The 15,785-nt window shown below is 37.8% G+C and overlaps 1 protein-coding gene across 1 annotated transcript in view; it reads right to left on the bottom strand.

Moving 5' to 3' along the window:
• Positions 1-15,785, bottom strand: part of COL11A1 (collagen type XI alpha 1 chain) — a 289,607-nt gene that overhangs the window by 90,336 nt on the left and 183,486 nt on the right. Inside the window, exons 26-29 of the mRNA XM_082266549.1 lie at positions 14,117-14,161; positions 8,241-8,294; positions 6,859-6,903; positions 1,344-1,397 (exon numbers count right to left, since the gene is read on the bottom strand). Of these exons, the coding sequence (XP_082122675.1) occupies positions 1,344-1,397; positions 6,859-6,903; positions 8,241-8,294; positions 14,117-14,161 (198 nt within the window). The remainder of the gene's footprint in view (positions 1-1,343; positions 1,398-6,858; positions 6,904-8,240; positions 8,295-14,116; positions 14,162-15,785) is intronic.

Here is a 15,785-nt window from a genome sequence, read left to right as displayed (position 1 = left end):
CAGCAGCCAGCAATAAATAACCCTCCAGTACACCCCTGCACCCCTTGCCATTACATAAAGTTCATTCAGTACTGGATGTGCTGGAACTGCATTCCTGCTGAAAAAAAAACCCTGCTAGCAATACACACCAACCATAGCATGTGCAGAGCACCTTCAATGCTCTGTGATATCAGGAAATGGATTGGGGACTGTGGAAGAAGGAGGAGGATCAGAGAAGACAGGATCAAACACCCCAGTACACCCAAACACCCCTTGCCATTACATACAGTACATTCAGTACTGGAGGTGCCGGAACTGTGTTCCCCCACGTTCCTGCTGAAAAAAAGCCCTGGGGACTGAATTCTGCTGGGGAGTTAGTTGTTTGCTGTAGTCTATTGTTACTGGGTTTAATTGTGGGGTGGGGGGGTCTATTGTTTCGGGTGGGGGGTCTATTGTTACTGGCTGCAAGGGATATATTTTACTGCTTTTCTTGTTATTAACAAATTAGCACCACAAAATTATACTTTGTTCTGTATTCTCTACAAAGGGTGGTAGTGAGAGGGGTGCAACTAAGGAACAGTGCTTGGAGGTAGGTCAGGGACAGAGTTAAGGTTTGACTTGGAAGCAGGGAGTACCTGCACCTATTCTTGGAGGAAAAAAGCCCTGTGTACATCCTAACAATTATTTGATACATTTGGTCTGTTAAATATACCATTTAAAGCATTTTGTTACATCTGTTCTATAAGTGTAGAAAAACTCTTTATCTCATGAGAAATTCAGAGATGTCCAGTGTTCTCTGCACACTTCCTATGTTATCCCAAAAAAGTCTCTTTAGCTCTCCCAGTTGTTTCTTGGGATTACAAATCAATTACTGCCCATGCTTTGGAGATAAGGCAGTGGAATTAATTAGATAGCTTAGGAAAAAAAACTAGGCAGGGCTAACACCTAGGCCTGCCATACACAGAGAGGATTTCTTTCCTGCATCCACGAGTCAGTGTAGATGTGGATCTGTCCTACCGAGATAGTGATGATAGCTAGTGACTATAGCAGCCACTAGTGATAATCCCAAGAGAATCCGGAATGCTGGTTGTACCCAAGTTGATCGATCAATCAACTTGGTACATTCAGCCTGACCATTGAGGGTTCCAATATTGGCTGATTGGAACCATGTATGGCTGGTCTTAGCTGAGAGAAATGTGTTTTATCAGCTCGGCTCATCAACATGAACTTTTCTGTTCTTGCAGCATCTTTGATGGAATAAAATGTGAGGAAATGTGCAGGTGTTTCAGAAATGTATATACTGCAAAGTTTTTTTTTTTTATTTTTTTGCGTTAGCCTACACTTTACTGCAAAATTATACTCACCCTGTCTCCCTTTAATCCCATATCACCCTTAAATCCTGGGAATCCATCTTCACCCTGAAATATGAGTAAATTACAATTATTATCTCAAAACTCTGACAACTGAGCTCTACCAAAAAGTAAATGAACACAAGTTATAGGATCAACATGTACATCACCATGCATCGATCTGCATATGCAAGAACTTACCTTAACCTGCAGTGCTCAGCAAACACTTTATTACCAGCTGTACAGTCCAGTTTTTTGGTGCCTTTGTTTTTAGACACGTTCTTTGGTTATTTGAGGCTCTGATTCATTAAATCGCATTGGCTAGGCTGCATCAGCTATAGTTTCTTAGATATAGTCAAATGTATATCATTTGTAGTCAAGTTTTTGAAAAGATCTTGCTGTTTTTCTGTCTAGCAGATATAGTGAGAGTGTTTACATCCTGCCAACTGTAATTTTACATCAGAAACGTTGGATTCTAAAGTTTAAGTTATTAACTGTATTATAGTTTTGATCATATAGGAGGTGGGTTTATTTTCCCACTCATATAGTTTAATTTTTGCAGATGGAGCACCATAGATGTTATGACTTCCTCGTAACGGTGCTGCCTGAATTATCCTAACATATTTTGCTATATTTATGTCCTTATTTTTGGCAAGTGAAGAACTAAAGCTGATAGGGAAAAATGGTGCCATTTTTGGAATCAGAAGGCCAGATATACTTAGGAACAGGTCTAACGTTCGAGGCACCAAAATGTGTGTTGGCCTGTGTAATGAAAGCATGTCCTGCATGATCATATGTCCCATTTTCCCCAAGAGATTGCCATTTAAAGTGCCTATAATTCATGCTGTTTAGAATATAAGTTATTTCTTATATTTGCCATACATAGAGTAGATGCAGTACCTCAAATTAACCCTCAAGCAGCTAAAGCACTGGTAAATTAATCTAAACATAAATTGCTTCAGAAGCTGTGACTGTGCACAAGCAACACACTCAGTTATGGTCACTAAGAGAAGGCAGTAATAACCACATACACACCTAAATATAGTCACCACCAGCCATATTTCTCGTTCTTGCATTTTAAAACTTAGGTGTTGCCTTAGACACTCTATAGTTAGATACATTTCATATCTGACCATGTTTGTAGCTGAGCGCCGGTTGCTTCCATATTTTTTTAATTCCAGGCTCAGTACAATATTTTGGCATAATTGGAGTGAAACTTTGTACCTACTAGAAAATCCTTGCAATCATTACTGATTACTATTAATCCCTAACAAAGCACAATCTTCACTAAAGATGCTTAAACTAATCGTATTACTATTGAAATTAATATTTAATGGGGTTGTGCCAAGTTATCCTAAAATAGCTAAAAAATATATAGATTCTCCGTTTCTCTGCATTATGTCTATAGTTCTGATGCATTCAAAAGTGTGCATTCAAATGTTTTCTTCCTACTGAGGGGCAGATAAAATGTTCTACAAAAACTGGCATGTGTATGGCATATGATGGAAGCCTGCGGTACACTTGTGAAAGGTGGTCCCTAACAACTTATAAAGAAAAAAAGACATACACGAAAGATATTTGATGAAGTGCACCAAACAAACCTTTGCTTATAATTGGATGTCACCGGTAATAATACAGCTGAAAGAAGAAGTCCTTGGTTGTGCTACCTAGGACAGCTATAACACTAATAAAGAGAGGAAGCAGTGGCAGGATTATAGTGTGTTTGCTCACATCTAATGACCACTTGTAGATGGATCAGTACTATAGTACACAGAACACCTGCCAGCTGCACAGAGCACATCTCAGAGCACATCTCAGGATTAAGTGTTATTAGCTTAGCTAACAAAGGAGAGCTCTGCAGTTTGTCTTGAATTATAGACGTGGAGTGTAAAGAGCCCAAAATTCCTCACATCTCTGTAATCAGCAGTCAGTGGAACTCTTCAAACAATATAGGAATAAACTTAAGAGTGCTGATGATAATACAACATAAATCTTTTTCTTTTAGCCTGAACTCTGTGTTCAATAGATTTGGTTTTCATTTAATAGTGGATAAAGAGATAAGAATAATGAATGCATGCAATTTGAGAGAATTTGGAAACAGCGTTACCGGTAAGGTTTATGGTGCTGTACCTTACATTTAGATTGCTCTGAGTTCCATTTGCTTTTGTGAATTAAACTTGGCTGGTCCTGCTAAAAATTGGTAGAGACCATCTAATGCTGGACAGGCAACCAGATCAGACTCTTATCCAGCAAGTTTTATTTTTGGCAAGATATTTTTTAACCAGGTCGGCTCCAAAGCAATTGTTTTTATTTTTCACATATATGAAAAATCTTAATTTTTGGCAATAAAATTACTTAAACCCCGAGAACATTATTTATTTTATGAAAGAAGAGGCCCTGTAGAATAAAAAAGTGATAGTTGAAAATGTTTTTTTCGCATGATATTTGCACAACTGTTAAATACATGCAAATTTTCAGAAAAAAATATAATAAAATGAGTTTTAGTGCAAAACCATACCATACAATACCCACTTTTGCCTAAAATAGAAAAGTTGAGGTTGCATTAAGTAATTAGATACCAAATGCTCCATGTTGTAAAAGTGCGTGCGTTCGCAATATCGCCAAAAACTATGGTGCCCAAAAATCACCATAGCTGATACTTTAAAAGCCTCATCAGTTTAGAGTTAACTAGGAGCTCTTGTGCTAGAATTATTGTTATCACTCTGACATTCGCGGCGAGATGTCACGCGTATTGTGCAAATGCAGTTTACATGTCTGGGCTTGAGTTTGCTTTTGCGCAGGTGTGCGGGGCTACAGGAGGCAATTTTTTTTTATTTTAATATATTATATATTTTATTATAATTTATTTTTTTTTTCTATACATTTTTATTTTATTTTGATATTTATTTTTACTTGGTTGCTATCACAGGGGGTTATTAAAGCCCTATGTAATAGCATTGGGCAGGTGACAGGTACTTTTTATGGAGACATTAGGGGTCTGATAGACTCCAATGTCTCCCCTGCCCTTCATTCCATCTAACCAAGCACAGATTGGCTTAGATGCGTCCCCTGGCTGTGCTGGCCAGGAAAGGGGTATCACTTCCAGTCTCACTGTTTGCATGTGAGATCGAGGCTTGGATTTGCCTTGGTCTCACTGAAATCTCTCTTCCCCAGCCGCCGGCTGTGGCCCTAATCACCAATAACCGTGGGACAGCCCAGGAACCACGGCGGGGAGGCTGCCAGCGTGAGGTGCTGCATCACTTTCACTTTAAAGCCAGGAGCCAGGTGTGGAAAACACACACAGGCTGATGGCTGCTACTGCATGCTTATAATTAAAGGTTCACTCTTTGGATGTACATAGTACCCCCAAAGAGCTGAATTTGTGAAAGAGTGCTAAAGAGATGTCAACACTCTTTCTTTTCTTATAACAAAACTGAGAGGTCAATCCATAAAGATGAAGTATAGATTCTATAAAGATAGATATAAACATAGTCTTACCAAAGCCCTACTGCTGCTTTAATACTAAATAAAACCCAGAAGATTTCTAAAGCATAGCATTAAAGCATTTGTTACCCCAAAACTTCATATTCCTGATATGTGCCTTCTGCATTATGTACTTGTATGAGAAAGTATCCTGGTCAGTTTGTATGCTTTCTTTGTGTGAAATATCTGGTGTTCCTGTCAGTCCCTCTGCTTTACTAATAAAAACTAACCACACTAAGCTGGAGAACACCATGGTCAGTTCTCTAGCCATGTTAGTGTGCTCTCCTCCAATAATCAGACTTGTCTTGACACTCCCCGCTGCACAGCCATTTACTGAGAAGTTCCAGGTGCTGCTGCTTCTCCTCCCCCCAGCTCGTATGCAGCTGAGGACAGAGGGAATGTGATCACTTACAACAAATACATTATAAATACAGTTTTTCCCTTTTTTATATCTATGCAAAAAATTTTTGCCTTTCATTTCTATTTTAAACTGAATGGGTTTTTTTACAAGGTGGTCGTTTACAATCACTTAATGTTTTACAAACATGCTTAGTGCTTTGCTTTCTTAGGGACTCCAAAGCAAACAAAGCCCCATTCATCAAATAATTAAAGAGAAAAGAAGCCAGGAGAAAAAGTGCTCAGTTAGTGACTTGTCAATGTCACGTGACAGGACATTCCTCCTATCACAGATTGTTCTCTGCAATGATATACAGAAAACTCACAGATGGGCATCACATGCTACACACAGCAGCCTTCATTTTTGACTGATATCTGCTGATGGGTTCTGAAATTGCTTAAGATATAATAATAACTATATTCAACTTAACAGTTTGTTTAGGAAAAACGGTTTAAGCGCATCTAAATAAAAAGTGTAAAATAATACATAGTTTCACTTTAAAGGGGATCCAGGAATAGAGTAGAGCTGGGTAAGGTCCTTTTTACATGGAGTTATTAGCTCCCTGCCACATGCAGGACCATCTTCTAATGGCACAGGAATGCACAGGTGCTGCGTGCATCTCCATGCCAGCATCCCATTTTAGTCTATTGGGAAATGCAGCTGCATTGACACAGCCACTGTGTCCTTTATATGACATGTGGGTGCATGCGGAAGTCATCTAGGGACACAGTGGCTGTGTCCATGCAGCTGTTTGCCCCAAAAGACTAAAATGTAATGCCAAGGTGGAGATGCACGCAGCATCTGTGCATCCCTGTGCTGGTAAAAGACATCCCTGCTTGCCCTGCATGGAGCACAGAGCAAAGTGCCAAAAACAGAGGAGTTGGCCATAGCAACCCATATGTTTTAGAAAGTAATTAATACAGTTGCACTTGTCAAGTAGAAATGAACAGGCCACACACTAATGACATCACTGAATTTATGATTTCCATGATTAAGTCCTTTGTGTGGTGGGACCCATTGAAGTAGGAGGTGGGTAGGCGAGAATATATGATTATACTTATATAAAAAGCTTATATTAAAGCTGCTTTTACATCCGGGATGGCATCAGCATGTAGCTCGTTCATTTATACTTGACAAGTGGAACAGCTGAGCGAAGAAGCAAGTTTGGATCTCAGCATAGCTACTACTGATTCCACAAACCGTCAACTAGTCCATTTACTACAATTGGATACTACAGGTAACAGCTCTGGTTTTACACCCGTTTTCTTTGCTTTAGTTTTTTTTACAGCAGGTTATTCCATATTTATAGAAATAAAACACCAATAAAACTAGCTTTAGTTTTTACTTTCTTCATACATACAGGTTTAAAATGAAAGCCTATTTCTCAGAATTCTTACAGGAGCAGCGTACTTCCAATAATTTAAATCAACATTTTTCTATATGGCAAGCAACCAAGCGCATAACTGCCTTTCTAGCTGTTCTCACACTAGAAATTCTGTTTATGGTGAGCTCCATTACAAGCTTTTGTTCATGTTAATGGATTTGAATAAAGAACAATTACACTAGTTCACACCTATAAGATAAAGGCTCTCTTCCCTAAAAAAGGCTGGCCCAAAAAATTAATAATCAGGAAGTAGACTTCATATTTACCTTTTCTCCTTTGCCTCCTTTCAAACCTCTTACACCATCAGCACCCTATATGATAGGAAAGAAAAGATATTAAACCTCCGTTGGTTAGTTAAAAAGCAATCAAGTGAGAAGCCATGTTGTTGATTGATTTGTTTAATAAATATAGTTTGTAGAACTACATCAATAGTTTGAGACACACAATGCAATACAAATTTGCTCTGCATATTTACTGAGGTATTTTTTTTAACATTGGAAGCATGTTGACATTGGAAAAAAAAGAGAGAGAGAAAAGGAGGAAGCTGCTCACACTACACAGGTACAATCTGTACTGATCCACTTTAGAAATAATGGCTATTTAGCAACATGCTGGAGTCTCATTTTTGTTTTATATAGTTTTGGACAGAGAAGCAGAAAACAGGACTTCAAAACTAGACCTGAATCCTTGCTCTCTCTCTCTCCCTCTCTCTCTCTCTCTCTCTCTCTCTCTCTCTCTATATATATATATATATATATATATATATATATATATATCTTGGTGGTTATGTTCCTCTGGTGATTAACTTTCCTAGCTGCAAATGTGGGAAGACTGCCCAATGAAACCTATGGAGCCAATTTAACAAAAAATGGAAATTATGGGAGGAACCTTAAAGTGCACCCATGCCCAGGCTAAGGACATTACAGTATTTACATGTTTTAAATAAGCAGTAAAATAGTTTCAAAACCCCTTTACGGACTTCTCTAGCTGCATATACAGTATTATATCAAATTATAACCCTGAAGTCTTGTTGCAGTATGTTTCTAATAACTTACTGCACCTGCTGTTTGGTTACATTAGCAAGCTGGCATGATTCTGCCTTCCATGAAAATTAGGGGAAGGAGCTTCGATTTCAATTCCTATAATGTGAATTTTTAAGAATCATTTTTCTACAATGCCTATATCTACCGTGGTAAATAAGGGCTTGATTTAAAGTGATTATATTATTTGTTCAGACTATATAAATACTTAATACACATGGTTTGGATACAGGTTCACTTTAAATAGTACACTGCAATATAACATATGTTTTGATTTGTGGCCTAAGATAAGTTAAATAGTCAGACCATGGCATTTGAGAAGTTTTAAATCACTATCCTCTCTACATGATTATGCTCCCTAGTTTTGTGTTGATTATATATGCATATACAGCTTGTTGTGGCCAGAGAGTTATGCTGGAGAAATATAGTTAGGTGATGTTTATACATAATTCTGGATTTTATACTGCATAACATGCAGGGCAGAGAATGAGTGCGAATGTACATTTTTTGTATTTAGGCAGAAGATATATTGTTAATGTATAATGTATAATGTGTATTTAAGCAACTGCAAAAAATTCTGAAACTACATCAATATTTAACTGACTTACCTTGACACCACGAGGTCCAGGATAACCAATAGGACCTTGTGGACCAGTGGGACCCTGGAAGAAAAATAATTGTTAATATAATAGAGTTAGACATGTAGTTTTAGAGACAGCTTAATAAATGGACTCCCTATAGTTAGGTAAAGAATTATATATGTGTAAATCAAAATACATGGAATAACACAATGATTACCGCATTAAGTTTTACATTTTTGCAGACCTCTGACAGCAATTTAAAACAACTTCATGTTGGAAAATTATTTTCACAGTCCTTTTTAAGAACATGTGAGGCTTTAATTTTATAGATTTTTTACAGTAGGTACTCTGCTTTATTTATTTTTTTCTGAACAAACAAATAAACAACATGAACATATTATGCTTTTATCAATTTTAGCATATTTAATGCATACCCTTTTTGTAATAATTAGTGCTATTTCAAATATTTTCTCCAACCTATTTCCACCTACGTGTACTGATTACAAAGACTCCAAATGTATATAAGTATTGATTCATATGGTACTCATAAGTGGGCAGAGAGTTTTACACATTTTCAAATTTTAGCATTAGACTTTGGGGTTGATATACTAAAGGCAAATAAGCTGTTAAATTTGCAAAAGAATGTTCACTTTGTAAAGGAATTATTCCCTAAGCTTAGTGAATGGTGTGAAAATTCACTTTGCATTAAATACTCAGTCAAAATAAAGACAAATAAAAAAATATTTTTTGTTTGCACATGATGGCTGATGGCAGTCAGCAGAGCTTTACCACATTCACAAAACTAAGGGAAACTTCACTCACCCTGAGGCTACCAGTCATATATACAGTTGTGCTCAAAAGTTTGCATAACCTCAGGAGAAATACAGGCTGCTCCAGAAAAAGACAGTGCGGTTGTTTCAAGGAGTACAATATGATGATACTTGAACAAAAATTACCTGCATGGTGGAGATGCCAGAAAGAAGGCTTTACTGCACCAATACCACTAACAGACAATATTCAGCGCAGATATATGCAGCAATAAAACAAGTATTAAATAGGATTTGCCTGCTTAACACTACAAGGTCAAAAACACAAACCCTTCGTAGACATATATAACAGATCAGTGCAGCGCAAATAAAACCAATTAAATGAAAGGAAAATAATGCCCATAGAACAAAAATCCAGGAATGATCAGGATGACTCCCAAGGTTAAGAAGGATGTGTAAGTGTAAGTGCCGGTTCACATTATTGCGGATGCGCTGATCGCATGTAATTCGGAGCGCACTGCTCCTTCATTACATACGATCTCCTGTGCGGATGCTAGTTCATCTATACACTTTGTATGGCTGAATTCGCAGTGCATCCGCAGCAAACACGCACATGAGGCATTTTTTGAGCCAACTCAGAATCGGATCGCACAGTGGTTCACACTTGTGCGATCAGATTCTGTACGTACTTGCAGATCGCACTGAGATATGCGATCAAACTGATGGTGCCGTTAACATTTAATTGACACCCCATGCGTATCGCATATGGCAGTGTGAACTGCCAGATGTGCGGATGTGATGCGGGATCACGCTGCATATTCGCAGCGTTCCCGCATTGCACAAATGTGAACCGAGTCTAAAGAGTGATTCCAGCCTGTTCACCACAGACACAATCTACCAGCTGCGGCGGTTGATCTTTAAACACCGCTTCCTCCTCCCAGTGGGCTATGAAAAGATTGGCCACACTGGGGGCAAAGGGGGCGCCCATAGCCACTCCCCTGGTCTGCAGGAAGTACTGATGATCGTACCAAAAGGGATTTTTCAATAGACAAAAATTTAGACTATTCAATAGAAATGTCCTGTGTTTCCTAGACAATTCAGAATCTGTCAATACCCATTTGACTGACGCCAAAGCATCTTTGTGGCCGCTAATTGTAACGACCCAACATCAGCCGTTACCAGAATGCTAGAAGGGGTCCTGCTTAATGTTTCTAGAATTTGGATAATATGTTTGGTATCTTTAAGACAAGCATCTATTTTAATAAATAAAGGTTGGAGAAATTATTCAATGTGCTGACCCAACCTAGCAGTAACAGAATCTATTCCATTTACAATCAGGCGTCTTGGGGGTTGGTCTACATTTTTATGTGTTTTAGGCAAAAAGTATATACTGCGCCAATACCACGAAAAAGCCTGGTTACAATATGACCTTGACACGCCTCACTGCTTCTGCCACACTGTAATCTGGAGTAAAGGCTTCTTTCTGGCAATTCAACCATGTAGCTCATTTTTGCTCAAGTGTTGTCATATTGTGCTCCTTGAAACAACCGCGTTGTCATTTTTCAGAGCAGCCTAAATTTCTCCTGAGGTTACCTGTGGGTTTTTCTTTGTATCCCGAACAATTCTTCTTGCAGTTGTGGCTGCAATCTTTCTTGGTTTATCTGACCTTTGCTTGGTATCAATAGATTCCTGAATTTTCCACTTCTTAATAACTGATTGATAAGTACTGACTGCTATATTCAAGGCTTTGGATATCTTTTTAAATCCTTTTCCATCTTTATAAAGTTCCATTACCTTGGTACGCAGGTTCTCCTTATGGCTCCATATCTAGCCTGCTCAATGCATTCACATGAGAGCTAAAAAACTCATTGACTATTTATACACAGACACTAATTGCAATTTAAAAACCACAGATGTTGGAAATTAACCTTTAATTACCATTTTAACCTGTGTGTCACCTTGTGTGTCTGTACCAAACATTCCAGGGCCATTTGGGTGATTTCTGTTATCATTATGATTTAACAAGGAGCCAAACAACTATGTGATATTAAATGGCTTCATATGGTCACTATCTTTAAGTAAAATAAAGTTTTTTTGGTAGGATCAGCCATATTTACAATATCAATGCCAAAATGTCATGATTTCTGCCAAGCTATGCAAACTTCTGAGCACTTTTGAGCACAACTGTATGCTATTTTCACTGGCCCTATGGGCTTTGTTGAATGAGACATGGCCTTATTTGTATAAGAAATGTGTCTGATTCTGTCAGGTACTTGCATAATAAATATTCCACAAAGAAAATCTCTGTGCAGGTTATCAGAATTATACAAAAGAGAAGGTGAGAAGTTTCTTTTGAATGTATAGGTTTTCTGTTAGTGATGCAGAGGAGATCATGATGTATTCCAGTAGATCAGCAAACAATAAGAACACAATCCAATGAATCACCACCTGCTGATGTTGGCAAAACCTTTGCCCATTTACAGTCAGCTTGAGGCTGACTGTAAATGGCTCAGATAAAAAAACAAACACATACAATATCATTAATTGTAGAATCACTTGTGGCAATTATGTAATGAGTACTTAAATTCATTGGAAGGGCATGAGGAGGGGAAAGGTAATAAAGTCTATACTATGTGGATGTAGACCTGTTGGTCAAATCGGGAAGAGTATCAAGGTTAGAGGGGTGCTCATATTCTAGTTACTCACACCAAGACATTTTTCTATTTGTGGCCAATGGGACTTGCCACTATATTCAATGTTTCCTGTGATAACTATGACTGAGTTATCACCGTATGTTGCTCCCTATGGCTTCATTCTTATCTGAGGATAGCATAAGCCAAACCAACTGCAATAAAGTAGAAATTGTAATGAACAACATCAGCCCAAACAGTTTGTTTAGCTTTGGACAGAGTTGGGAAGAGTTTGAAACTCTGTTGTGTTTTATTGCTGTTTCTGTAACTATTGGAGAGATTTTTTTCTCATTCCCTGTGTGGCCACCAAAGCAGACAGGGAGTGAGCAGATTCTCTCTAATGGGAGCACCCACAATATCAAGACATACATTTAGGAGAAAGGGAAATGTTAAAACTTCTTCCAGGTTGGTATTGCTGTATGTGTTCCTGTTGGGGAGGTCTGTTCACTCCCTGTATTACTCCAGAACAGGAACAAAACTGGTAAAATTCTTCCCAACAGTGACACAGATAGTGAAAATTGACAGAGGTTATAATCCTTCTGAACTCCAGCCAAACCTAAAAACACGTGGCTGGAATCAAGCTTTAACCTGTTCTCAACACTGGTAACTTTCAATTAGAATGTTAATATGCAATCTGCAGGTGCAAAGAAGATTAGAAATTTTAAACACTAAAATCATCTTTTACGTAAACTGGCCCTTGCAGACAAGGGTCCCCAGTAAATTAAAATTCAAAGTGTTTTTTGTACAAATATTGTTTGTAATGCAAATTATATACTTTTAGGTCATTTTGCCACCCATATAGCCTAACTGAAACACTTCCAGTGTTTACATTCACATTTCCTGGCTCACTTCCATGACATGGCAGTTGTTGGGCACTCACCTCGCAGTCATTGGAGTGAGCATGCTTCCTAATTCCAAAAACTGTGCATGCCTGTATCTCATACCATGCACTACAAAAAATGCCTCCTGAGCCTTTGAGGACAACTAAAGAGGTTGTGTGTTAAATGTGTCATCAAAGAAGAAGGTTCAGCAGCCATTTTGTTGTAGTCCATAACCCGAGAAATGAGCCAGGATGCAGGATAGGAAACATTGGGAGAATTGGGCGACAGAATGGGCCTACAGTTTTGGCATTTGCATTAAACAGTATTTTTACAAACGGCACAGTGTATTTTAAAGTACTATGGCCCCTTTTCTGCATGGGCCAGTTTATTTAAAGGGAGAGCTTAGCCTTAGTGTATGCTGAACCTATGTTACCTGATGTCAAATATACCAAATATTAGGAGCTAGATTTATAAAAGCTTTAAACATTTGATGCATCTACCAGAAAGGCTATGAGATAATAAAACGGAAAGTGATCAGCTACATTACAGCAGCCAGTCAATATTAGGTTTTAATATGGCTTTTACATTAACAACTTGTCGACCAGCCACCGTAGTTTTACCGTAGGTCAGCTCTGTTACGTGAAACGATATATATGTACATCGTTTGTAGCAGTTAGTTTGGGCGCGCTCGCACACCAAATCAATCAGTGGGTCCGATGGCTGCAATGTCCGCCGGGCACCCACGATCGCTCCCCATGGAGACAGAATGACGGTCTTCCGATGTAAAAAAGGCAGGCCGCTGTTGTGTCAGTGATGAACACTGGGATCCTGTGTTCCTCCTATTTAGAAACACAGGTCTCTGTGTTCATCCAGTGAACCCATCACCCACACAGTTATAAAGAACCCCCTAGGCACACATTTAACCTTTTGATCACCACTGGATTTAACCCCTTTCCTGCCAGTGTCATTAGTACAGTAACAGTGCATATTTTAGCACTAATTACTGTAGTAATGTCACTGGTCCCCCCAAAAGTGTAAAAAATGTCAGTTAGGCATCCCACTAAAAATCGCAGTTCCACTAAAAATCGCCATTACTATTTATAAAAAATAAATAAATAAATAAAATGACATAGATCTTTCCCCTAGTTTGTAGATGGGGTATCTTTCGCGCAAACCAACCAATATTCCCCCTTTGGGATTTTTTTTACCAAAAATATGTAGCAAAATACATATTGGCCTAAAATGATGAAACATTTTTATTTTATTTTTTTTTGGGAATGTTTTTATAGCATTTTTGGGAATGTTTTTTTTTTTTTTCAGAATTGTCACTCTTTTTTTGTTTATGGCGCAAAAAATAAAAAACGCAGAGGTGATCAAATACAACCAAAAGAAAGCTCTATTTGTGGGAAATCAATTGTATTTGGGTACATCGTTGCACGACTGCGCAATTGTCAGTTAAGGTAACGCAGTGCCGTATTGCAAAAAATGGCCTAGTCATTAAGGGGGTAAAACCTTCCGGTCCTTAAGTGGTTAAAGCCAAATGTCTCATTGTATACATCAGTGAGAAAGCCTTTTTGTGCAGTTTGACTTATACCAATGCTGTACCTGTCTGTTTTGAAACTTACCACAGCTCCCTTTTCACCTCCAGGTCCTTCCTTGCCAGGGTGACCCTGAGAGACAAAGCAAAATGAATTATGTTAAATAGTGATTTCTGACACCAGGTAGAAAAACAATTAGTGAATTGCTATAGCTACTTAGAAAACTATTAAAAAAAAGTTTAGCTAAAGCTAATGTTTAATCTGCAAATTTTTTGCTGGTTCATTTTTTCCCCACATCAACATGTTAATTAAATGTATAAATAAAACCTTTTTCATTTTCATTACATATCTTATTTTAGACCCAATGATGACATCACTGGGTCTCTTTGCATCTCTATGCAATGAAGAAAGATTATGAATGAAGGGAAGGGCATGGTAGGGTGCTGTAGACAATTATAGCAAAGGAGAGGAGCCTACATAATTGTGCAAAACTAAAGCTTGCCATAGATGATTCACTCTTTTTTCAATTAGCCAGAGGGGAGATTGAAAAAAAATAAAAAGAATGACTTCTCCCAACCACACAAGAAATGTGGATGGGAGAATCTTCTCCACTGTGGTATTGTATTCTGACATCAGGAACTCCTCTGTTGTCAGAATACACTAATCAGCACTGCAGCTGATTGGCTGCAGCCTCTGAATGAATGAAAGTTTTCCAACAGTCTCTTTTGACTTAAGTTAAGTGTTTGATTGACTTATTTCAAGTGGAGATGGCCAAATTATGATTAATCTCTGACCAGCTTTAAGGTAAGGCTGGATTTTAGCTTTACATTTTCCTTTTCTGATTCTCTGTTATCCATCAGAAACAAATTTCCTAGAGCTACTCTCATGATGGCAGGTCTGTTTTCAAAACCTATTTTGTGCAGTTTCCTTTCTCCTTGTCTGCTGTATCTCCAACCAGTTTTAAACATTCAAGTCAGATTTTAATGCCATTAATGGTTACCCTTAATACATTGGTACTTATATATGTAAAAGACACTAAGGAGCTTGTCGTGGGTGCATTTAAGAACACCTCTGCTGTATTACAGACAAGCAAAAGGGGTTTCCAGAACACCAGGATGTAAAGGCAGTACGATGGACTGGTGCACTAACCTGCCTAGTTCAAAAGTCTTGAGCAGCTAGAATGTGTTCCCTATGTGCATTGTAATGCTTATTTTCTATTCTGACTGGAGTATAACTTTAAAATTATTTCAAGATTTATATGTCCCATGTTCACCTTTAGAGAATGAAGCAAACATTACAGTTAAAGATTTATATTAAATGTAATATTAAAATTAGGTTCTTAACTTGCTTAGTATTGAGCTAACTGAAGTGCAGTAACTCCAGTTCAGTGCACACTACATTTATCTCTCCATGGGGACTTTTTATGACAAATCAGAATATTGCATGGAAAAAAATTATATTGCTCATTTAGAAATTCTAGCTATAGTAATGTAATGGTTCTTAGATTGTTTGTGATTGACCCATAAACCAGATAAAGCAACTAGGGCGGATTCAGAAAAGGTCGATAAACTCATTGTTAATGTTATATTCATCACTATGCATTTTTGTTTATTGCCATTTGATTACTTTATGATATTAAAAACAAAATGCAACGTTCATAAAATGAAAGTGGGAAATTAGGTTTCATAAAATACACATTCAAATCTAAAAATGTTTATCCAAAGAATTGTGTTCTACAAATCTTCAAAACAGGCAA

Source organism: Pelophylax lessonae (assembly GCF_965119305.1).
Source record: "Pelophylax lessonae genome assembly, chromosome: 8".
NCBI lineage: Eukaryota > Metazoa > Chordata > Amphibia > Anura > Ranidae > Pelophylax > Pelophylax lessonae.
This window is presented reverse-complemented; position numbering and strand designations above follow the sequence as displayed.